Genomic DNA, 22,896 nt, shown 5'->3' on the forward strand with positions numbered 1-22,896 from the left:
AAACATTCCTCAGGGATTTTGGTTCATGTTTATATGACAACATCACACAGTTGCTGCAGATTTGTTTGCTGCACATCCATAATGTGAGTCTCCTGTTCCACCACATCCACAAGGTGCTCTGTTAAACTGAAATCTGGTGCCTGTGGGGGCCGGTTGAGTGAACTGAACTGATTCTAGAAACCAGCTGAATTAAACTTTGTGATCTATCATATGTACAGTGGGGCAAAAAAGTATTTAGTCAGCCACCGATTGTGCAAGTTCCCCCACCTAAAATGATGACAGAGGTCAGTAATTTGCACCAGAGGTACACTTCAACTGTGAGAGACAGAATGTGGGAAAAAATAAAAAATAAAAAAAATAAAAAAAATAAAAAGAAAATCCATGAATCCACATGGTAGGATTTGTAAAGAATTTATTCGTAAATCAGGGTGGAAAATAAGTATTTGGTCAATAACAAAAATACAACTCAATACTTTGTAACATAACCTTTGTTGGCAATAACAGAGGTCAAACGTTTACTATAGGTCTTTACCAGGTTTGCACACACAGTAGCTGGTATTTTGGCCCATTCCTCCATGCAGATCTTCTCGAGAGCAGTGATGTTTTGGGGCTGTCGCCGAGCAACACGGACTTTCAACTCCCGCCACAGATTTTCTATGGGGTTGAGGTCTGGAGACTGGCTAGGCCACTCCAGGACTTTCAAATGCTTCTTACGGAGCCACTCCTTTGTTGCCCGGGCGGTGTGTTTTGGATCATTGTCATGTTGGAAGACCCAGCCTCGTTTCATCTTCAAAGTTCTCACTGATGGAAGGAGGTTTTGGCTCAAAATCTCACGATACATGGCCCCATTCATTCTGTCCTTAACACGGATCAGTCGTCCTGTCCCCTTGGCAGAAAAACAGCCCCATAGCATGATGTTTCCACCCCCATGCTTCACAGTAGGTATGGTGTTCTTGGGATGCAACTCAGTATTCTTCTTCCTCCAAACGCGACGAGTTGAGTTTATACCAAAAAGTTATACTTTGGTTTCATCTGACCACATGACGTTCTCCCAATCCTCTGCTGTATCATCCATGTGCTCTCTGGCAAACTTCAGACGGGCCTGGACATGCACTGGCTTCAGCAGCGGAACACGTCTGGCACTGCGGGATTTGATTCCCTGCCGTTGTAGTGTGTTACTGATGGTGACCTTTGTTACTTTGGTCCCAGCTCTCGTGTGGTTCTGGGATCCTTGCTCACCGTTCTCATGATCATTTTGACCCCACGGGATGAGATCTTGCGTGGAGCCCCAGATCGAGGGAGATTATCAGTGGTCTTGTATGTCTTCCATTTTCTGATGATTGCTCCCACAGTTGATTTTTTCACACCAAGCTGCTTGCCTATTGTAGATTCACTCTTCCCAGTCTGGTGCAGGTCTACAATACTTTTCCTGGTGTCCTTCGAAAGCTCTTTGGTCTTGGCCATGGCGGAGTTTGGAGTCTGACTGTTTGAGGCTGTGGACAGGTGTCTTTTATACAGATGATGAGTTCAAACAGGTGCCATTCATACAGGTAACGAGTGGGGGACAGAAAAGCTTCTTACAGAAGACGTTACAGGTCTGTGAGAGCCAGAGATTTTCCTTGTTTGAGGTGACCAAATACTTATTTTCCACCCTAATTTACGAATAAATTCTTTACAAATCCTACCATGTGAATTCATGGATTTTTTTTTTCACATTCTGTCTCTCACAGTTGAAGTGTACCTCTGGTGCAAATTACTGACCTCTGTCATCATTTTAAGTGGGGGAACTTGCACAATCGGTGGCTGACTACATCCAGAAATGCATATACTATTATATATTGTACATATATTTATTAGTTTCAGATGTAGCCATTCTTGTATCTTGCTTGTTTACATTATTGTATTTTGCACAACTCTGTTGCTTGTGAAGCTCGCACACAAGAATTTCACTCACATGTGCTGTACCAATGTACCTGCACATGTGATGTGACAATAAAAGTGATTTGATTTTGATTTGACTAAATACTTTTTTGCCACACTGTAGCTTCAGTTTCCTGTTCTTGTCTGGCAGGAGTGGAACCTGGTGTGGTCTTCTGCTGCTGTAGCCCCTCTGCCTCAAGATTCAACATGTGTATTCAGTGACGCTCTTCTGTATAACTTTGTTGTAGTGAGTAATTTGAGCTGCATCCTTCCTGTAAGCTTGAATCAGTCTGGCCATTTTCTTCATTATTACCTCATTATTCAAAGCAGATGAGGCGTTTCCACCCAGAGAACTGCCACTCAATGGAATTTTTTTTTTTTTAACCATTTTTTGTTAACTCTAGAGACGGCTGTGTGGGAAGACTACCGCCCCCCCCCCCCCAAATTCACTTTAAACTTCAGCAGATCCTCTTGACGATTAGGTGTTTGCGTTAACAAGCCATACACATAATGATAATGATTTCAAAGCTCAAATCACAGGCTGTAATTTAATTTGAAATGATATTCTGGCACATGTGTACCACCAACATGCCAATGGATTGGAAGGTGGACCCCTGCAAATAGCACAAAGTCACAAAGAAACCAGCTGAACGAGGATAAAAGCTCAAAACTGTTTCATAAAAAAGAACCTTTAATGAGCAGAGTTCAGTCTACAGATTTCTCAACTCTGACATCAGAGCACAAACAGTTCACAAAGAGTGGATGAGCTGCACTGTTGAACAAATACACATCAACTGTGTCTACCTGTTTGCGAATCCTTCAGTGTTGAAATGAAACTACTGAAGCGTTGCAGAGTTTAATTGTGAGCAGCTGTTCCAGATGCTTGGTTTAGATTGAAAGACGAGTGATGTATTCACACCTGCACGTGCTGTTTTCTGATTAGTTCAGCTGTGACTGGATGATGGAGGACCAGTGGGAGCTGGTGCTATCCCATCAGGTTGTGAGGGTGGGTCTGAGATAGTGACAGAAGAACTTTGTGTCAGTACACTCCGAAATAATATAAAATAATAAATCTAGGACAACAGCGGAAAACACTCACACATGCCATTTGGAGCTCCAGGGTGTCGAGGAGCCATCGTTTGGGCATTTCCTCCTGCAGGTATCATTCGGTTAGGAATGGACTGGCCTAGGGAGGAAAAGGGATTAAAATTCATTGGCAGACTAATAGACAGGACTGAACCGATTTCTGTGACAGTGGATGCACCTTACAATGTGATCATGTTATGGGTTTTATATTAAGAATTGAAGGGTTAACCATATTTATAGACTGATAGGATGCTTTCCGTGTCCATGTTCAGACCTGAATGCTGCATTGTGTAACCCGGCTGCCCCTGCTGCTCCCTCTGCTGGCGAACCTTCATCTCCACCTGCTTCAGCTGCTCAGTGTGGAAAGTCTGTCTTTCCGTCAGCAGCTGTTGCCGCTGCTGCTCTAACTGCATGGGACACGCATATGCACAGGTGTTAAATACTGTTTTTGGTTTCTATGTGGACACAAACCTTTCAGAGATCTACTGGAGTGTGGAATTATAGCTCACAAATGAGCAACAAGACATGGAGTAGTTAAGTAAAGTTTCCCTGTATAATAGAAGACATCGTTATCACTCACAGCCTCTTTCTCGCGGTCCATGATGGTTTCAAGTTCTTCGAAGTGTCTCAACTTGATCTCCAGCTTCTTCATCTGGGTCTCCACCAGCAGAGCAACCAGCGACTTGATCTTTCTCTCTTCTACTGCTGCCAAATGCTTCAAATACAGAGTAAAAAAAGCCAGTGATAGAAGACAACAGTAGTTGGTATAGTGGTTGTAATAGCTAAGAATGTAGCACAGGTAAAACAACCACAGGAAGCGGAGACAAACACTGGGAAGTATACAGTATATTCTTCATATATCCCCAATCAATTATATGCAAAGTGGGAGAGTTTCCTTCAAGTAACCTTCAAGATATTTTACATCTGTTTTGGTTGCTAGGAAACCTGTGGAATAAATGGAGAAAAAAAAAACCCCCAAACCCTCCACTTAAGCATTTCTTTAGTTTATATATGCGCGATTGGTTGGATTTTAAGCCAGTGGGTGGGCTTTACCTTGGCCTTCGTGGCAGCCGAGGACAGAGCTGCTGCTGCTGCCGTGGCAACGCTGCCCTCCACCAGCTCCAGCTCCATCACTCTCCTCCCGTCGTCCCCATCCCCCTCCCGCCGGCCTGCGTTCTCGTCGCCATCTCCCCTTACTGAAGCGCACACGAGAAAATTTCGTTATTAGAGCCGCTGATGCGTATATGCATACATACGATGCAAATTCACTGTAGCGCACATATTGATGTACCATCTCTCTCCTCAGCAAGTATATTTTCAGCATTTTCTCTTTTGACTCCCTCCACTTTTGGCAAGCTGGGTTCCACCTGGAGCCCGTCAGTCCTGACAGTAACCTGAAATGCAAACACACGCTCAAGTTAAGCAGCATACTCCACCAGCACACACAATAAACTCTCTGAGCTCCTACTGGTACATTACCTGATGAAGGTTAGAATTTGGCTCCAGTTTTTCTGCATCTACCGCTTCTATAAGATACAAAGCAATGAAATGTTAGATTATGACAGCACAGTGAGAGAGTAATGTGCAATTTTGCCTTTCTATATTTCAGCATTACCATTCTTTTCTGGCTGGTTCAACATTTCAGAGGCTTTTTCCGTCGATTCCTCCTGCACTTTAGAAAACTCCTCTGAAAGCAGAAAGCAACAGTCACAACACACATTTCCCCTGTTTTGCAAACATTGTGTATACGATATACTATCTCTTAAAAACTTAGATTACACAGAAATGAACCTTCTTCCCTCTGTAGTCTTACCCAATGCTGCCTTAGCTGCGGCTGATGCCACACGAGGATCCACCACAGATGCCAGAAAGGCCACGGTGCTCATAACAGGGTTCTCTGATTGGCTGAAAGGCACAGGCTGAAATGCCAGTGGACCAAGAGAGGCCGAAGAGTCTTCTAGGTAAGGGTCTTCTATCGGCAGACGGAGGAAGTGGAGGATACATTCGTCCTGCGTTCTGGAGCCCACGTGCTCTGAAACTTTGTTCCAGTCATCTCGGTAAACCTCTAAGGCCTGAGAAACGTAGAGGTGGTAATAGAGAGACCAAGACGAACAAGGCTTAAGGGCTTGGGTAAAAGATCTCATTACATAAAAGATCTCATAAATAAAAAATGCAAAATGCATGTGACGATAAAGTTACTGGTCTTACCTCTAACAGCAAAAGAGTCTCCTGCTCTGTCCACTCTCTTCCTGCGCTCGCTCCTTTAGTCTGAGACAAGTATCACAAATATGACAATAATTTAAGAATAAAGCTTGTATGACACTGTTATAAAACACATTCTGGTCTATTCTATGAGATACAGTGGAAGAGTGTCTCTTTTAAGGAATTTTGAGACTTGCTGTTAAACAAACCTCTCAAATTAAGACGTATCTTCAAGATTCATAACACTCCGCAAAAGTCTTGAGCTACACTTTAATACTTTGCTAGAAAAAATGGGATGTGGATGCAGCGATTTATTAAAACATGTACACATGCATGGAAAAACTGACTTTGTACAATTATGATGAGCTTCGAAGTTTATATTCGGTATGACCACCTTTATTCTTTAACACACCCTGAACAGTGTGTGAATGTGAGAGTGAATGAATAGTGGAATTGTAAAGCACTTTGAATGTCTAGAAAAGCGCTATATAAATGTAATCCATTAACTCTCTTAGGCAGCTTTCTTGCAGTTTCTTTAAGTAGTCTTAAAGAATAATTCTCCAGGCTTCTTGAAGGACGTTTAAAGCTCTTCTTTGGATGTTTGCTGCATTTCATTCTGTTCTCTATCAGGCCTCCACTTGTCCGGTTTGCTCAATTTCTTTAAGGACACACTGCACACCATGCTTTGAAACGCCAATTCATCAGCTAAAAGCTCTTTCAGAATCACCTTGTTAGTGTAAAAACAATATTTTATGCCTGTCAAGCTGTGTTATCTTTAGCATTTTTCACAGATTCGACTAAAGAAATGAGAACAAATTCTGTATTTTTGCGTCAGGCTGCAAGACACAAAGTGCCTGAAGATACTGGTTGTGTCAGACACAACACTGGTTCATCCCATGAGTTTGGTGCCTTTTTATTATTCATATGTCAAGTGGTTTAAGTGCCTTAAAATGCTCTAAAAATAATCAGGTAAGAGGACTGGACTGAAAATTGTTGAAAAAGTATCCACTTTCCAAAGAGAACTTTGGACAGAAAGTCTGGAGAACTATTTCTCAAGACTTGGCACCATGGAAGCACAACATAAAGAAATGAAAACTGTAAGCACCATTATAAACTATTTTTTTAACTTTTTGTATTAACAGTGTAAGACCTTAGGGTGTTTCTTGGCATAGATGTCAGTACGCAGACCAAAGTTTTGGCAGTCTGAAGGTTTCTCTCTGCTCTTTTCTGGGAAATACAACATGTGCTGTGAAGCTGACACCTGCGGAAATAAGTAAGAGTTTGTCAGAAGATGTTTCACATGACAAAAACTGCGTTTTAAACTTGTCTGTGCTGAGAGCTTTGCGCAACAGCATCACGACAAACCTGTAGCGGTTTGTGTTGCAGGGGGGCCAGCCCAGATGGCGTGTCAGCGAGTACGTTGAAGTGAGGGGTGGGTGGAGGTCCCATAGGGAGAGGCCTGCTCTCTGCATCCACTTGGTAGTTAATCAAACCCCACTGCTCCAAGAATGCATGAACCCTGGACACAAACATTTGTTTCATATTAATTCTAATCTGCTGTAGCTGGAACAGCCCCCATAGCTCAAACACATGTAAATACATTAACAAACTCAACATGTTTTAGACACAAATACTTATTAACTACAGAATCATTAACGACACATATACCACCTACTGCTCCTTTCCAGCATTAACAGATTTCATTTACTAACACATTCACAGATAAACACCTACACACTAAACCTAATTTAGCAGATGCAGCAGACACACATGACAGCAAACACCCACACGCACAAAGTTATACCTTATGAGGGCACAAACGTCTCCAGTCAGGTTGCGTCTACAGGATGTTGAACTGAGGTATTCCTGGGGGTTCAGCCGGTATGTGTCGATCATGAAGTTACGATATGCCAGGTAGCTGCGAAGGTGTAAAGAAAGCTATACTGAGGCCTTCTCGATCATCTGTAATAGCGGTAAAGTCTAAACATCAGCAGTACTCACATTTCAGGAGTTTTTGACTTGTTCTTCCCATTGAAGAATTCAGGGAGTGCACGTTTCTCTATCGAGTGAATGCTGGACAAGATGCACAGGGAGCTTTTAGGTCTTTTGAATAAAATTAAGAGGTTCAGCATACAGGTAAATGCAAATACATATTCTTACCAGTTGTAATTGAACCATGATGTGTAGCTCGGTATTATTATGTGATGTGTTTGTTCTGTGATGTTTTCCTCTCCCTCTGATAGGCGTGGGATCTCTGCTCTTCCATCCTCATCTTCCTAAATAGAGATGAGCAATACACAGAGAAATATTACTTTTTGCAAATCTGGAAACTAAACCCAAAATTCCTACAATTAGAAAAGTTTTAAGTGAGAGAAATGACATCATATTTACCCGTCCTGGGAAATCATCCTCCTGGTCATCTGAAAAAAAGACAGTGGTTACAAGGATGTAAAAAAAACAAAAACCACACATAAACATACGAATGACATATTTAAAAAAATTTATTTTAATGTTTCGAGACTTCTCTGTATGCATTTACGATGGCACAAGCATGCCTACCTAGGTCAGCCATGATCCCTCCTTTCACTGGAGTGTTCTCACTGTCCTTCTTAAGGTTGACTACATAGATCGGATAAGAAAATATTAAACACATTTAAACACTTTAGAGGAAATGTACACATTTTTAATGAGTTTTGGACACTGTCTTCAAGAGTTTCACCATTCTTGGGTAGTATGACCTCCTCCATGTTAGGCACAGGAATCGGGTCTTCCATGTCTTTGGTCAGGTCCTCTTCTGGCTCCTCGTCCTGTTGTCCACGCCTTCTCCTGTGTGTGAGCACACAAATCAACAGTGATACCTTTTGTGACAACCCAAAAGCACAGCCCCGTATTAAAAGAAACACCTATGTCTTACCCTTTCTTTCCTTTCTTCCTGCCTTCAGAGGAGGGAGGGGACGGGGAGCGCCTTCTCTTTTTGGAGGGTGTAGACTTTGGATCCTGTAACAAAAAGTTAAAGGCAGATGGAGAAAAACTAAAAATGGAATAGAGACTATTTTGAAACAAAAGAGCAGGATTTGCAACTTTGTGTCTGACAGCTGTTTTTCATCTCTAGGAGAATTGTCTGAAATGGGAAAAGAAGCGTGTCTGCTTACAATTCTGAGAACAAAAGAATCACACAACAGGATCACACCTGCTTTTTGCAGTTGATTAAACTGTTAAAACGTAAGCATGCATTAATAACAGGGGAACTCCTTCCTAAGCCTACAGACCAGTGCCATTTTTTACTACTTCACACAAACCTGGTCGTCTTGGAGGTGAATACGCTGCCGGAGGATGACTGGCACATTCCTTTCGTCCACACAGTAGTCTTCCTCATTCATCCATTCGTTGAAAACATCCGTGTCCAGAATCCAACCAGCATGGACCTGGAGAACACGCACACACACACACACCCACACAAATTGAATATTAATGAGTGATGCATACTTCGGTATCTCATCAAGTGTAAGAAAGGAATACAGAGCATGCTAAATGAATAGGATTCAGTCAGCTGTAAAATTTCTGTAAATTTTTTAGACATTATATAAAATCATCTATTATTTATAGTACGCGTGGTTCCTTAATGTCCCCGCTGACAATCACATTCTGTCTGACAAAGAAAACTGAAGACAAACATCACTCAGTAACTGCAGCAGTAACTAACTCCTGACAGCGTGATGTATGTGGTGCCACACTAACCCTCCAGGGCCTTTCTGGATGTGGCAGCTCTTCAACCTCTCCCTCAACATCACTCGATGACAGCCAACTATCATAACTGTAAGAGACAAGAGACGTTGTCACTTCATGCTGGTCAAGTGTTGTGTGTGTGTTTGTGCTTGCTTTACCTGTCAGGGTGCATGCCCCAGTGTACCAAGACATGCTTGTCTTTCCGCATGACAGGACGCATCCATTCATCTAAAAACAGATGTGTATACAAAATGTATTTAAGCTAAGTGGTAGGCATCATAACATCAGCAAACACATATACACATACAAACTTTAACTAACCTTCCTCTGTCGAGGGAGGGCAGGGGTATATGTGATGACTGGCAAGCGTTCTGTCCTCTGTAACAGTACCCTGCAGGGGGACAAACTGTGAATCAGTAGCACTGAAATCCAACTACTGTATCAGAGCTACATACATTTAGTCTCACTCTGAGCTACAAATAATCTTCTACTTATTTGCAGTACTTTACCTGATGTTTGGTGATGATGCCAGTTAGTCTGCCGACCAGATCCTGATCCAGTGTAGGGTCCAGATATACGACAGGCAATGACATGCAGTTGTTCTGTTGTGACAAATATTCAAGTTCGTGAAGGAACAGTCCTTGGTGTGTATGTGTGTGCAGTTGTGTGTATTGAGATTTGCAGTTTTCACCTGGATCAGTGCTTTTTCAATTGTACCAAACATCTCCACGTTCCTCTCAGTCCTTGATGGATTCTGTAAGTCAAACCTTCGCCTGTGTGAAAATAGGTAGAGAACAAAGAGATATTAAGGACACAGGTGGAAGCAAATGAGATCTGTTAGGGATCATATTAGGAAACTACCCACCAGCCCTGATCAAACTTGAACTTGTAAGCTGTGCCAAGAATGTGGCAGAGGCCATCACCTGGTCGCAAGTCAAGGAAGCACTGTGCCTGTAGAGAAATCAACAAGGTTTTCTTGTGGGTTTGGGTCATGGACATGAACAACTTTCATTATTTGGGTGTTGTTGTTGTTTTTAATCCTCTTCACTATTAAGTGTCACGCATACTTAGAGGCAAGCATTTGCTTCCACAGTTTTAAACTCATCAATCAATAATCAGTCTACTACTACTTTAATAGTGAAAGTACACTACAAAGTGAGGCACTTACAGCGACTTACAAGCCAATTCTATCAGGCATTTTAAAGTCACTTGTGACGACAATTAGATAGACAGTGAGAGATAGACTCACAGGCAGCTTGGTGAGTGCAGGGCTGGTAGCTTGTCGGCCAAATGCATCCTCTTGGAACTGGAGAAGCTGCAGGGTGACTGCAGCCAGGACCTGGCAAGATGGGGCATCCGCCAGAACATACTAACAAATAGAGAGGGTTTGAAATTAGATAGGAGTAGAATTTTTATTTATCGTGCCACTCAATACTCTATTATATACACAAGCTTAGGGCTGTATTTACATGTGATACGACTGCGCTAGATTTGCACTTCACGTTTGTATATCTTTCCTTTTGTGCAGGGTCCGCTGACTTAATTTCTCTATATCTAGACAGCCAGTGTGAACACGTAACCGTATGTTTACGCTGTAACCCACTGGGCTTGCTAACAGGGAGGGGGAGCGGCTAGCATCTTGCTTAGCTTCCTGGTCGGCTAACTACCTTTTTGTAGTGCTTCCCGATCCACTGTCTCACCACTTCCAGCTGGGCTAAAGTATCCGGACTCTCCCAAAACCTAGCGGACGGGCTGCTGTCTTTTTTTCGGTGTGCAAATGCACCGGGGGTGGCTTGGCTTGTCCCGGGAATCCCGAGGTTTGTTCCTCCGGACATTGTGGTCGTAATAAAACGTAATTATTTTTCAAACGTGAGAACAAAACTGGCTAGCGCCCTCGCTAGCGTTTGCGTTCTCGTGTTCCCTCGCGAGAACGCAAACGCAATTTAGCGTAAGGCTTTTCAAATTAATTAAAATTTAACTGTCATTATTCAGTGTTGTGGCTTTATTTGCGCGTGTTCTTTGCTGATTTTTTATATAGAGGAAAATTAGATATTATCGTGTTTACAGAGGAATACACACGTTTGTTACTAGCCGGGAACTTTATTTTGAAGTACAAGGACGGAACTGCGCAAGACAGAAAAACACTCGAGCAAGTAAAGAGAAGAAAGTGTCATTGGTTAGTAAAACTCGTAAACATTTACTGCTCTACTAAATACGGCTGATTCTGGATGTCATTTGTCGTCAGTTACTCATAGTTTTATGTTGCAATAACTTCCGATGAGTCTTAATTTTCCAGCCGACAGTCTCTGTGTCTCTTACTTCACATTGGAGCGAACTGTGCCTCCTGTCATTTTCTGGCAGTTACCTTCCGTTTATTGCATGATTGCACAGAAACTGTCTTTCGTGCATTTTAACCATCGTGAGTACCATTATCTTATACATCATCTCACTCTAGGAACTCGTCCACGCCCTGAGATGTAATGGGTGTCCATGGTCTGACGACCTTTGTAGAGGGGAACAGACACTTCCTACAAGATGTGAAGTTTAGGGACAGTCGGCTCGTTATCGATGGCTGCAGTCTTTATTTCCGCCTGTACTTTAGCCACGGATTGGATCAGCTGCACGGAGGGGACTACGATGCCTTTGCTTCCCTGCTCGCCCAGTTCCTCACTGCACTGGCAACCTGTAACATCCAGCCATATGTGGTTCTGGATGGAGGTAAAGATGCTTTATACAAGGCCGTCAAGTTAGGATGTTTCAAGTATGTACTTTTCTAGACATTTAAAAAAGGGGACAGCTTACATTATTTCTTTTTCTTTTTATTCTTTTTATTCTTTTTTTTAAAGTTCTCTGTATTTGGGTACAACATCATCTAATATCTTCAATTTAAGTACTCACCTCATTTAGTAAACATTCCCCTTAATTTCAATAGGACATCTTAACTTCAGTCATCTTTATATTGCTTTTCATTGTAATAACAAATAGGTCTGTAGCTTATTAAATCATTATATCATTGAACTATATTAGATTTTTTTATCCTTTACCTTTTCATGAATGCTTTTGTTGCTTATATCTTTAATCTGCACAAACCTAAAGCAAAAACCACTTTTCACATTAAATAATGCTATAACACCTGCAAACATCTGTTTTCCTATCCTTTTATTATTATTAGGGATGGACCCCAGTAACAAGAAGTTTGATACTCTACGCCAGCGCCTGCAGTCCAAGATAAAAGAGGCAGACAACCTCTCTCACGGCCGCAATGGCTCTGTTCTCCCCATTCTTACAAGAGACGTCTTCATTCAGGTCCTCATCCAGAGTGGAGTCCCGCTCATCCAGTGTCCAGCTGAGGCTGACTGGGAGATTGCGTGCTTGGCACAAGAGTGGAAATGCCCAGTGCTGACAAATGACAGTGACTTTTATATCTTTGACCTTCCAGGTGTGGATAGTCTCTGGACTTTAACATAGATGCAAAATAGCTCTTTGGTGGTAACAGTATTTTGCAGTATGTATTTTCTCATGTGGTATCTATCTCAATTGTTTTCTGATCTTAGGAGGTTATCTGCCATTCCGTTTTTTCCAGTGGACCAACCTTAACGGTAAAGCCTCGCAACGCTACATCTTAGCTCGCTGCTACACCACTGCAGGCCTGTGTCGCATGTTCGGGGGCATGAACCCCGAGTTGCTCCCTTTATGTGCTGTTCTGACTGGAAATGACTACGGAACTCCAAAAGATACTGAAACCCTTCTTTCTCTGTTAGATGCAAGTCTGTTAAGGAGAGGTGGCGGCAGGGGTAAAGGTAGATCACCCCCTTCTCGTATTGAAGGCCTCCTTCTTTGGCTGTCCTCTTTTAAAACTGTGACTGAGGCCTTAGAAGAAGTGAGCAGCCTAATGGGGGAGGAAGCTTGTAAGGGCAAAAGAGGGCAGAAGGGTGGTCTCGCATCCAGGCTGCTGGCATGTATGCAGGAGTACCATATCAAGGCTCCGAGCTCTGTGGCCCGCTGGTTTTCTGGAGGTAAGGCATTTCAGGGAGGGCAGACCTCTGGGCCGGCACAGCTGCCGGAGTGCCTGTCGACAGCAGCACTTCAGGGTCGGCTTCCTCCCTTGGTGCTTGATGCTTTGGTGATGCGCAGGGTCCTTCTCATCCCGCAGGTGGAGAACAGTAAACTAGCTAGCAGCCACTGTAGTTCTAGAGCCATTCGGCAGGCTGTATATGGGATATTACTGCACAGATCTCAAGATAATGTAACTGAAGGAAGAGTTGGTGGTACACAGTCAATGAAGGGGCCAGGAGGTGAAATACAAGATATGAGGATGCAAGAAAACAGACAGGGAATGAGAGGTGGGAGAGGGCGAGGAGGAAGGGGGTGTGGAGGTAGGGGTCAGAGCATAAATGCAGCATTCAGCAAGGAACAAGCAGCTGGGTCATCAACAGTCCAGGCTCAGGGCGCTCCCATTTCTGTGGAAGAGTATGATCGCTTGGACCTGAACTTGAAGAAGATGGAAGTGGAGGCAGTCCCACTCAGAAACCATGTACACCTGGCTGGACTTGGTCAGGTAAACATTTTTCAGAATCAGTATTTGTTTTGCATTTGTCTGGAGTTAGAAGTTTTCCACATGATCTGATTGTATTTTTCAATATTTTTGTTCCAGGCTCCTGCAGCAGTCCGACTTGGTGCCCTGTTACAAGTTTTGGGCGTGAACCAGTCAGCCTTAGTTTCCGTTCCTTTCCACCTGCAGCTGCCTGTAGCTGTGACAGGATTCTGGTTTCGAGAGGCCACACCGACACCCTCACAGCCCCAGGTGCAAGCTTTGGTCCTAGGCATGGTTTATGGAGAGGTCTTCTTGAACACACAGCTTGGAGCTATCCACTATCAACACACTGGTTAGTTGGATTGTATCCCTCCTGGTTTCTTCGACATGGTTAAAAAGACTAATATGCCTTAGTAACATGCCAACCTTTCATTTTTCTTGCCATTACCTAAAAGCTTGTATTTGCTTTCAACACTGCAGTCCCGCAGCCAAACTGGGCTCTGGAACATAAAGTGTGTGCAGGGCTGGATCGACAACGTGTGAGACCAGGTGAGAGACGGGGAGTAGATATTGGAATGGCTCACAGTTTCAGCCAATGGCAGGCCTGCCTTTGGAGTGCACTTTGTCTAAATCAGCTACTGCTGCTGCCGCTGCCAGAACCTCATCTCTCATGGTAAGTACTGTATGTCAGGGACATACAGTAAAAGAAAATGGTACTCTGTATGCATTAGAACTAGAGGTGCAACCAACAAACAGGAGCTGGCAAGGAAAAAGAGAATTATCTCTAGATTTACATGTAGAAAGCTTTAATTACATTTGAAGTGAGTTTGGGGTTTTTCTGCTAAGCTTACACAAATGGGATGATAATAATTATATGTGATATCTGTCCACAGTTATACCACGATGGTAAAGAATATTTTTTTAGAGTACATTTTTGCATCTTTGTTGCCTTGTTCTCACTCCCTCTGTCTCTCAGGTTGTTCAGTGGTACGCTGGTGCACGGCCTCGTCAGGTATCTGAAAGGAGGCCGAAATGCTGAGTCTCTGCTGCCTGGGGGATCTTTGTCTGCGCAGCTCTACTCCTCCCTGCTGAATGCTATGAGGAACTGCAGTTCCAAAGCCACTCACTCATCCTCAGAATCAGGAAGGAGGGGGAGAGGCAGAGGGCAGGGAGGGAGAGGAAGAGGAAGAGGAAGAAGAGGGAGAGGTGGAAGAGGTGGAAGAGGAAGAGGAGCTCAGGGAGGGGGGAGAGATGCTAATGAGATAAACAACCGGTTTGCTCTCCTTATGAGCGAGGAAGAGTCTGATGATGACGATGAGGATTATTGATAGGGAGACAGAAAAATTAACAGATGGATAAAAAACACTTGCTCGGGGGCCAAATTAAGGAAGGCCAGTCAGTGGTTTACAACAGTTGCTCAGGGAAAAATGACAGCTCTTAATGTTTACCACTGTGTATGTTGCACTAATTTAACTTCCTCTAGTCATAATGTTTAATTGTGCATTGCCATCTTGAGTAATGTCTGTAAAGACATACGTTCATATCAGAACATCAGTTTTTCCACAAATTACACAATTTTAGCATCATTATGCATCATGAGCTTTTATCAAAGTAATCTTACTCTAATGAATGCACTTGTTTTCAGCTTCCCAGTTTTATTTACATATTCGAGCACAACATTTAAACAGTTGTCAGTAACATGAGCAGAAAGTTGTATGGCAGCTAATGAAAAAGTCTGGAGCATTTTATAAAATCTTACATTTTCTTCATTTCATTGCAGCTGCCTTATGTTTCACTAACTTGGTGCTCTTATATTTTTAATCATATTTGTATTTGAAAAGGAATGGAAACATGTTTTGTAAACCATCACATTGAGCTATGTGTTTTAATTGTAACTGCTTATAGCTAAGAATAAAATGTTAACGCTTTCTCTTTAAAGGCACAACACAAAGCTACTGAACAGTAAGATGCTACACTAGTGTTAAATCAGCACACAGCCAAGAGTTAAGTACTTACAGATGCTGTATCTACACTTTGACACAGAATATTTTACAGCCCATAAAAAAATCTAATTTTACAGTGTTTTGTATAAGGACCAAACCAAATCAAATAAAATATAAACCCAGCCAATATTTGACTGGTTTTTCTTTCACAAACTGATTTACACACATTAAATTCAAACAGCAAAAAAGTTACATCGTAACAAGAAAATGACATGTGAATATACAATATGAAATGCTCACACAGCAGTTCAATGGCTAGCACTGTCCCCTCACAGCAAGAAGGTCCTGGGTTTGAATTGACAGGACCTTCCTGTAAGCAGACAAACTACAGAAGTGATAAAAAGATAAGCGAACAGAGTAAACCACATAAACTAAGAAAAACATTAAAAAGCATAAGAACTTTTTTTTTCGATGAATTTGGGAAAACTTCCCGCTGGCCCTTGAAAATTTGCACATGTCCCTCAAATGCTATTTTCTGAGCACTGAAAAAGAAAGAAAAGTGTTTAAAATTACAGTTAGGTCCATAATTTGTTGGATAAAGAAACAATTTATGTACTTTTGCTCCTGCACACCACTACCACCACATAAATCAAATAATCAAGATGTGACTGAGGCTCAAGCCTTCAGGTTTAATTCAGGGGGTTTAACAAAAAGTTTGCATTAACTGTTTTGGTATTGCATTTTTTTTTTTTTTTGCGCAGTCCCCCATTTTTTTAGAGGTTCAAAAAGTAATTGGACAATTGGCGATCATCTAGTTTCATCACTAGATGAGCCCTGTTCCATTTCAATTTCATGACATGTGACACAGTCATTATATCTAAAGTTGATTCAAAGTCTCAACATTTGTATTTTATAACTCTTCACTGTTTTTACATAATGAGGCCCAAAGAGATGTTCATACTAGTGAAGTATCCAGAAACACCAAAATACACCTATCAGAGAGATGGCAGAAACTTTAGGAGTAAAGTTTCTGCCATCTGCCATTTACGGTAACTAGCATTTGTTGCTGCTGTCACACCTGAAAAAGCATCACTAAAAGACGTTAATTACTTAGGCTGCCATTTTCAGAGGCTCCAATGTATGAAAATGTAAACCCCTCTGAATTATAGCTGCCAGTCTGATCATCTTGATTGTCTAATTCAAAAAATACTGGAGTTATGTACGGAGGCACGGTTACAGTTTGTCCAATGAATTACTGGATCCATCCATCCATACAACATCAAACAAAAATGACCTTACATAAACCCACGTATTTCAGCTACGTTTATATGTCAATTAAAACATTCAAAGACCAAAGTTAGAAGCAACATTTCTCTCATCCAGAACACAGAGCCTGTCTGGGCAACAAGATGCAAACAAAAACTACCCACAGCTCATCACCGAGTCCTGCTGCTCTCTCACTGTTGCTGCCATTCACTGAGCAGTAGGTAGAGACAGGTCAACAGTGTGACAGCAGTAGAGTTGTTGGCAGGCTTTTTAACAGGCCTTCAGATGAATATCTAAATCCCAAATTTTAAATCCTACTACCTATCCAGAGAATGGATAGATGAAACTAGTGTCCAGCCCAAAGAATTAGGACATAAAATTTTGGAGTAGCCAAAAGGAAACTGCCTACTTCACTGGTTAAAGAACATAACCACTTTACAGCCTAACCCTTACTATGAGCTCCTTTCTGAAAAACAAGCCCACAGAAATCAGTTGACTGGCTGTCAGAACTGTCGACAAGCATCACAACTCAATATACGAGTACGCTTAAACTACCTCTACTGCTATGAGGATGATGAGGCTGAGGAAGATGATGCGGCAGTGGCTGCAGCATGTGGCTGAGAGTCTATGAGGTCCATGTCTTCGTCTTCGTTGACTCCGCAGGTGTCGACCACACAAATCAGGCAGCTTGTGACGGGAAACGCTCGCACCTTGTTGCAAGTCACCCACCTGAGCGAAGAAGAAAATCAGAATATTTCGATTCAGCGTTTAAACAAGTTACTACTTAACTGTATAGATTTACAGCCTGCGTTGCCCAGGTGACTGAATTGAACAATGTTTTGTGAAGAAATGCAACTCAAATGGTTTGACAGCATGTTTATGAGTATTTTTTTACTAGTATGATTATTAGCTAATACGCTATTACACCTATTAGCAATATATACCCAGCTACAGTAACCACCAAAAACAACTAAGGAATTAATGAATGAAATAGCCAGACCTGAAAATTTAATGAAAATGTCAATGAAGAAGGTGGTCATGCGGTGTTCACATACTACTGATAAAGACTCTTTAGCAGTATCAATCAAATTGTATTATTTGGGTAGTATTCAGTTAATAACCCAACCTGTCAGTATCAGTGTGGTATTCCAGGGTGTGTCCAAGGCGTCCCACTCCTTGGAATCCTGCCAGCACATAGATGATATCACCAACTGCCGCACACTTCACAGTTACACCTCGCCACGGCATAGGTGAAGCGCCACGCCACTCGTTAGTTGCAATATCATAGTATTCAACCGAGTCCAGTCCACCTAGAAACACACACACAGACAGTTGTGCATATGATTGCATATTAGGGCCACTGAAGGTAGGAAAAAAATGACGGGGAGTGGATGGGCGGTATAAAAATCTGGGGGGACGATGAATTACCTATTGCTCCCTGCCCTCCAACAGCATATATCCTGTTGTTTACAACCACCAGTCCGTGGTTCTTCCTGGCCTCTCTCATCCCACATAACTCCCTCCATCTGTGAAAGGCAAAAATTGAGTGGAACAGGCCAATGGCACTTTAAATGGGCACATTAAGAAGCGTTGTATGTTAAATGTTTGTTGACTCACTGTTGCGTGTTGGGGTCGTAGACCTCACAGTTGTTGAGCACTCTGCCAGAGACATTGTTCCCCACCGTTCCTCCACAAACATAAATGAGCCCGTTGGCCTCCACGGATCCATGGCTGCAGCGCGCCATCAGCATACTTGTTTTAATCTGCCATGACTCTGTCCTGGTGTCGTAGCATTCGAAAAGGTCCAGGGCTGAGCTGCCTGTAGGCACATGTTGGTGGTCGGTCAACCGTGAAGAAATCATTATCTATGCTTTAACAAGACATCTTTACTATTTAAATGTTCCTACTTTTTTAGAGAATGTAATAATAGTAGCACAAACCAGCTTACTTTCCCCATCACATGTCTGCATCTCTTTGGGTAGTTGCACAAGATCCCAGAGTCTCTCATTTTTAAATCTTTTCTCCCCTCACTTCATGCTTACCTACTTCTGATCCCCCAGATGTATAGATCTTTCCCTGGGCAGCGCAGGCAGCCAGACTGTCGCGAGGTGTGGGTGGACCCAGCTTGGAGTACCAGCTGTCCTTCAGGACGTTGTAGCAGTCCATACGCTTGATGGGAAAGAGCTGTGAGCCACCCAAAATGTAAACCACATTGTCCCAGAAGATAGCTGTGGCGTCACGGCGCTTTTCAAAGGGGCAGCGGATGTCAGTCCAGCTAGAGTCCTGTATGGAAAACCATTGTAAACATTCCCAAATATGATTTCAACAGACCTGACTAAACTCAAGTCTCATAGAGTGTTTTGTGAACCAAAGAACAGATTAGGTGCCTGTAAAATTAAAACCTTAAAAAAAACAAAAACAAACAATCTTATCTTTAGCTTATTAATTATACTGTAATACTCAAGAGCACATATCTGCACTCCCTTTAATTGTTCTTTGGTGTGATTGCCCCTGTGACTATAACTCATTAGCATTTGCAGCCCGGTACCTTCGGGTTAAAGTAGCGGCAGGACTGAGGCTGTGAGCCGCCAAACAGAGCAATGCGGTAGTCGTGCTTCTTGCGTCGTGGCCGACTGCTCTCTCCCAGGTCTTCACGGTCTTCCAGGGAGAGCAAGTGGTAACGCATCCCACCTTGGAGAAAAGCACTGGTTATTTTGTTTTGTGTGCGTGCTCAAGTAAAGCGAGCAGCCCTTTGAGGTAATGAAATACCCAATATATGTTATACATCTATCTTTTGCTATCATAATGATGTCGAATGTAGATCATTTAGATTAAGATTCAGCACTTCTACGACTCCAGGGCAAGTCTTTCAAGTATTTCACATTTTGTTTTAGAGGGTGTTAGACTTGGATAAAATTGGAGTGAATTTATTTTCCACAATTAATCAAAATGCAATAATCCACAATGACAAAGTAAAAGGAAAGAGTTACGAAATTTCCCATTTACCGAAGTATTCAGATCCCGTATTATGAGCTCTGGTGCAATCTACCTGTTAGTGGTTTATACAGTTTAACTCGTCCCTCTACAACCAATATAATAATTGGACTGGACACAATTACTAAAGACTCACACCCGTCTGAAAACAAAGAGGTGAAGTTGAGTTGAACTTTCCGCAGACCTGTGAGACAGGACTGTGCCAAAGTATAGATCTGGGGATGGATTACAAATATTTTTAAAGCACTAAAAGCAGCCTCAGCCATGCTTAAATTGAAGAAATTTGGAATAACTAACAGGCTTCCTGAGTAATGTGAAACAGAGCGTCTTAGTTAAACAGGTGGCTAAGACCTCAAGAGTAGGCCTGCAGGGAGTTCACCAAAAAGCACCAGATACAGTAAGTGCAGTGTTTTGGGGAAAGAAGTCACTGAGCAACTAACCTTCTGAACAATTCTGCTGAAAAAAATTAGAGAAACTTCCAAAAGCAAGGGCTCTAGGATAATTCCAAGTAGACTGGACCCAAGGGTGCCGCGCGAGAAGTCTAAATACTTACATATAAATGAGATATTACTCCTTTAATGCATTTATAAAACATCCTTAAAACCTTTTTTTTGCCAGTGTGAACTGCTTGTGCTTTTTTTGTCCATCGACATGAACGAGACAGTTACCGGTAACTTTGTCTGCTCATTTTGTTCACTTGAAATGTAGAATTTGTACATGCGTGCACGTGTTTTTGACTCTTCCTGCTCACCGATGACCATCTTGAGGCACTGTGGATTGTCCTGGATGAGGGGCTCGGCCTGGACAGTCTTGGAGAGGAATGTTTTGGAAACCAGTGGAAAGCGAACACACCCCAACACCTCCACCATGTACTGCTTTCTGTTACACACATCATACTTCAGCCAGCGCACTGCAGCATCATAAATCTGAGCACAACGCAACAGAAGAACATGTTAACAAATTTTTGGTGACAGACGTCTTCTTTGGCACAAATATATTTAAAGGATGTATACACGCGTACCTGGGCCTCAGCACGGACGGTGAGTTTGTCCTGGTGCAGCAGATGTGTGAGCTGCGCAACATCCAGTTGCAGAAATTCATCCAATTTATAGACTTCAGTGAAGTGAATCTGAAAAAAATCATCTGCAGCCACCTTCAGCTCTGGACAGTCCATGCAGTCTGCAAGGGCTGAAATGCCTACAGGAGAACAGAACAAGAGTAAGTAAATATCATGTGTAACACAAATGGAAGGTCTGTATTTGTATTTGTGCAATCACCTAGGCAGTTTGTTGCATCAATCTGTCCTTTAAGGAATTCCACACACATCCTCTTCACAGGTTCAATCTGATACTGATTGGCTGCATCCAGCAGTGACTGGACATTACTGCTGTTCACGGAGATTCTGACACACACACAAACAAAAAACAAACATGCCTCTCTCAATAAAAATGCTTCTGTTTTTTTTATCTGTAATAATTAATTTGATACACAATTCTTACCTTGCAGTGTAGATAAATTCAATCAGCAGCTCAATAATCTCAGGCTCAGCACTCCTGAGCTCCACCTCGTGGGACATTGACTCCATCATTCTGGCTAGAAGTGAAGAAAATATAACAAACACAAATATAACAAGTGTACTAGCACTATATGACAACATCACTGTCGGTGTGTCAAGATGGGAAGCAGTAATAAATAGATTATGCATAAAAATACATAGTAATCGTTATAGGGGTGGTTATAAACTTTCAGCTTTTGTGCCATCTTTATTGAGAAACACACAATCAATGTAATTACTTAAATAGACTAATTCCTATGTTTGCCTTTATTAGATTAGGAGTGGGCAGATGACACTAAGTAAAATATTCAGTTTTTCTGCAGTGAGGACACAGCCTTTGGGGTGTGGAGATGCAGTACATGCTCGCCTGGCATATACTTTTACATTTAAATTTCTTTCCTTTTGCTCATTCAACTTTTAAAAGCCAAAAACAGGAATCCACAATTCTCATTATTTATGCAACATACATCTGCATCTACTACCTTCTAAAATATAATAAGAAATCACACTCTTGCTCCCCCAATATGCCGCCATTGGTCTTGATTTGTGTTTGTCAGACTTACTGGTGAACATGAGGCTAAAGAAGTGGCTGGCAGCAGCAAGCACCACTCGGTGGGCTGGGAAGTGCTTTCCCTGAACCACCAGGGTCACATCACAGAGAGTACCCTGCAAATCACACGCAGTAATCAGGTGTCAGAACAGAGGAAATGCCTAATGTAAAGCCCTCTTAAAGATATTCAGCCTGGTACTTTTGGTTCGTGTTCCCTCTCTCTCTCCCGCACACACACTCACACCTGTTTTCTCAAATTGTTCATGACTCCCATGATGCTGGACAGTTGCCTGTACTCCTCTTTGGTGGCACACTTTCTCTCGCCCTTCTTTTTTGAGCTTGACGCCTTCTCTGGAGAAGCCATCCCCGTCATGTCAGTCTGACTACTTGACGGAAAACGAAGGAAAAAATGAAGGATTTTGGCACCAACGCTAACAGTATGACTACAGCGTACAGCTGTAGTCTCTTTGTTGTCGCTTAGCTACAGGCAGTTTGCCTGCAAACCCCGACAGCAGCTTGTTGTGAATGTATGAATTTAAAGGCCGACAACTTCACGGCGGCTTCTACATATGGATAAATTAATTTGTCTGCCAGGGGTTAAAAAACAAAACAAATAAGCACAACGTGTTAGCTTAATTGTTCATTCGTGTAGCTAGAACTCAATTTTTTTCTGGTTGTTGTGATGCTCTTCTTCTGCTTCTTCTTTTTCCGTCTTTTTCGCCTTCTTCTGTGGTCTGCACAGAATGTCGTAATGCTGCCCCCTGTAGCCTGGACATAAATTGTATTACAACTCTGAGACCAAGAAGAGTTGTGAAATAAGCCCAGCAGTTCCCTTTGGTTTTCATAAACAGCAGGTGTGAATAAAACATAAAAGTTTCTCTATAGCTCTATAGTACAGTTGGGATACAGCTAATTTCACCTGGATGAATAATATGTCAGTGTCTCCGAGTGACTGTAGAAAAGGCTGTTTCTTACAGTCATCGGTGTCTCCAGAATAGGTGGGACGATATATATAGGTTATAATAGGTTGTGGACTAATTATAATATAGGGGGGGGGGTTTTTAGTCAGGGTGTTTGTTTACTGCACTAGTTATTGCTCTGGTTGGACTTTAGCTGTATA

The 22,896-nt window shown here is 42.3% G+C and overlaps 3 protein-coding genes across 5 annotated transcripts; 1 reads left to right on the top strand and 2 right to left on the bottom strand.

The window, feature by feature from the left end:
• Positions 1-2,591: 2,591 nt before the first annotated feature.
• Positions 2,592-10,847, bottom strand: smarcc1b (SWI/SNF related BAF chromatin remodeling complex subunit C1b). The gene is made up of 28 exons (XM_085445111.1): positions 10,602-10,847; positions 10,184-10,303; positions 9,800-9,885; positions 9,626-9,707; positions 9,444-9,536; positions 9,256-9,325; positions 9,093-9,162; positions 8,947-9,022; positions 8,508-8,633; positions 8,123-8,205; positions 7,928-8,034; positions 7,768-7,827; positions 7,600-7,628; positions 7,369-7,484; positions 7,210-7,281; positions 7,013-7,126; positions 6,574-6,727; positions 6,359-6,469; positions 5,215-5,274; positions 4,820-5,078; positions 4,622-4,693; positions 4,486-4,532; positions 4,298-4,400; positions 4,060-4,202; positions 3,587-3,721; positions 3,281-3,413; positions 3,020-3,106; positions 2,592-2,932 (listed from the first exon to the last, which is right to left on the bottom strand). The coding sequence occupies exons 1-28, from the start codon at positions 10,767-10,769 to the stop codon at positions 2,865-2,867; spliced, it is 2,844 nt and encodes a 947-aa protein (XP_085301237.1). The 5' UTR covers positions 10,770-10,847; the 3' UTR covers positions 2,592-2,864.
• Positions 10,687-15,591, top strand: aste1b (asteroid structure-specific endonuclease 1b). Of its 2 annotated transcripts, none has more exons than XM_085445113.1 (7): positions 10,687-10,751; positions 11,390-11,652; positions 12,107-12,373; positions 12,489-13,492; positions 13,589-13,820; positions 13,949-14,141; positions 14,445-15,591. In XM_085445113.1, the coding sequence occupies exons 2-7, from the start codon at positions 11,415-11,417 to the stop codon at positions 14,794-14,796; spliced, it is 2,286 nt and encodes a 761-aa protein (XP_085301239.1). In that variant the 5' UTR covers positions 10,687-10,751; positions 11,390-11,414; the 3' UTR covers positions 14,797-15,591. The 2 variants fall into 2 exon arrangements, with proteins under 2 accessions (XP_085301239.1, XP_085301238.1); XM_085445112.1 differs by lacking the exon at positions 10,687-10,751 and adding an exon at positions 10,909-11,110.
• klhl7 (kelch-like family member 7) lies at positions 14,814-22,519 on the bottom strand. 2 transcript variants are annotated; one of them, XM_085445115.1, is made up of 13 exons: positions 22,021-22,519; positions 21,790-21,892; positions 21,171-21,264; positions 20,949-21,073; positions 20,693-20,868; positions 20,423-20,597; positions 19,226-19,368; positions 18,720-18,960; positions 18,295-18,496; positions 18,106-18,203; positions 17,804-17,987; positions 17,233-17,406; positions 14,814-15,953 (listed from the first exon to the last, which is right to left on the bottom strand). In XM_085445115.1, exons 1-12 carry the CDS (start codon positions 22,147-22,149, stop codon positions 17,241-17,243), a joined length of 1,836 nt encoding a protein of 611 aa, XP_085301241.1. In that variant the 5' UTR covers positions 22,150-22,519; the 3' UTR covers positions 14,814-15,953; positions 17,233-17,240. The 2 variants fall into 2 exon arrangements, with proteins under 2 accessions (XP_085301241.1, XP_085301240.1); XM_085445114.1 differs by having other exon boundaries at positions 14,814-17,406.
• Positions 22,520-22,896: the final 377 nt, after the last annotated feature.

This window comes from Copadichromis virginalis, linkage group LG22 (genome assembly GCF_057382275.1).
Source record: "Copadichromis virginalis isolate Kocher_CV1m ecotype Utaka linkage group LG22, C_Virginalis_male_GT1.1, whole genome shotgun sequence".
In the NCBI taxonomy this organism is placed as follows: Eukaryota; Metazoa; Chordata; class Actinopteri; order Cichliformes; family Cichlidae; genus Copadichromis; species Copadichromis virginalis.

Bases quoted from the DNA above. Each gene is read 5' to 3' on its own strand.
- smarcc1b (XM_085445111.1), bottom strand. From the start codon at position 10,769: ATGTCCGGAGGAACAAACCTCGGGATTCCCGGGACAAGCCAAGCCACC. The intron at 4,401-4,485 runs GTAATGTACCAG...TTTGCATTTCAG, and splicing joins CAAATTCTAACCTTCATCAG to GTTACTGTCAGGACTGACGG. The intron at 2,933-3,019 runs GTGAGTGTTTTC...TCACTATCTCAG, and splicing joins TGGAGCTCCAAATGGCATGT to ACCCACCCTCACAACCTGAT.
- klhl7 (XM_085445115.1), bottom strand. From the start codon at position 22,149: ATGACGGGGATGGCTTCTCCAGAGAAGGCGTCAAGCTCAAAAAAGAAG. The intron at 21,265-21,789 runs GTAAGTCTGACA...CTTCACTTCTAG, and splicing joins CTTTAGCCTCATGTTCACCA to CCAGAATGATGGAGTCAATG. The intron at 21,074-21,170 runs GTAAGAATTGTG...TGTGTGTGTCAG, and splicing joins GAATTTATCTACACTGCAAG to AATCTCCGTGAACAGCAGTA.
- aste1b (XM_085445113.1), top strand. From the start codon at position 11,415: ATGGGTGTCCATGGTCTGACGACCTTTGTAGAGGGGAACAGACACTTC. The intron at 11,653-12,106 runs GTAAAGATGCTT...TATTATTATTAG, and splicing joins ATATGTGGTTCTGGATGGAG to GGATGGACCCCAGTAACAAG. The intron at 13,493-13,588 runs GTAAACATTTTT...TTTTTGTTCCAG, and splicing joins ACCTGGCTGGACTTGGTCAG to GCTCCTGCAGCAGTCCGACT.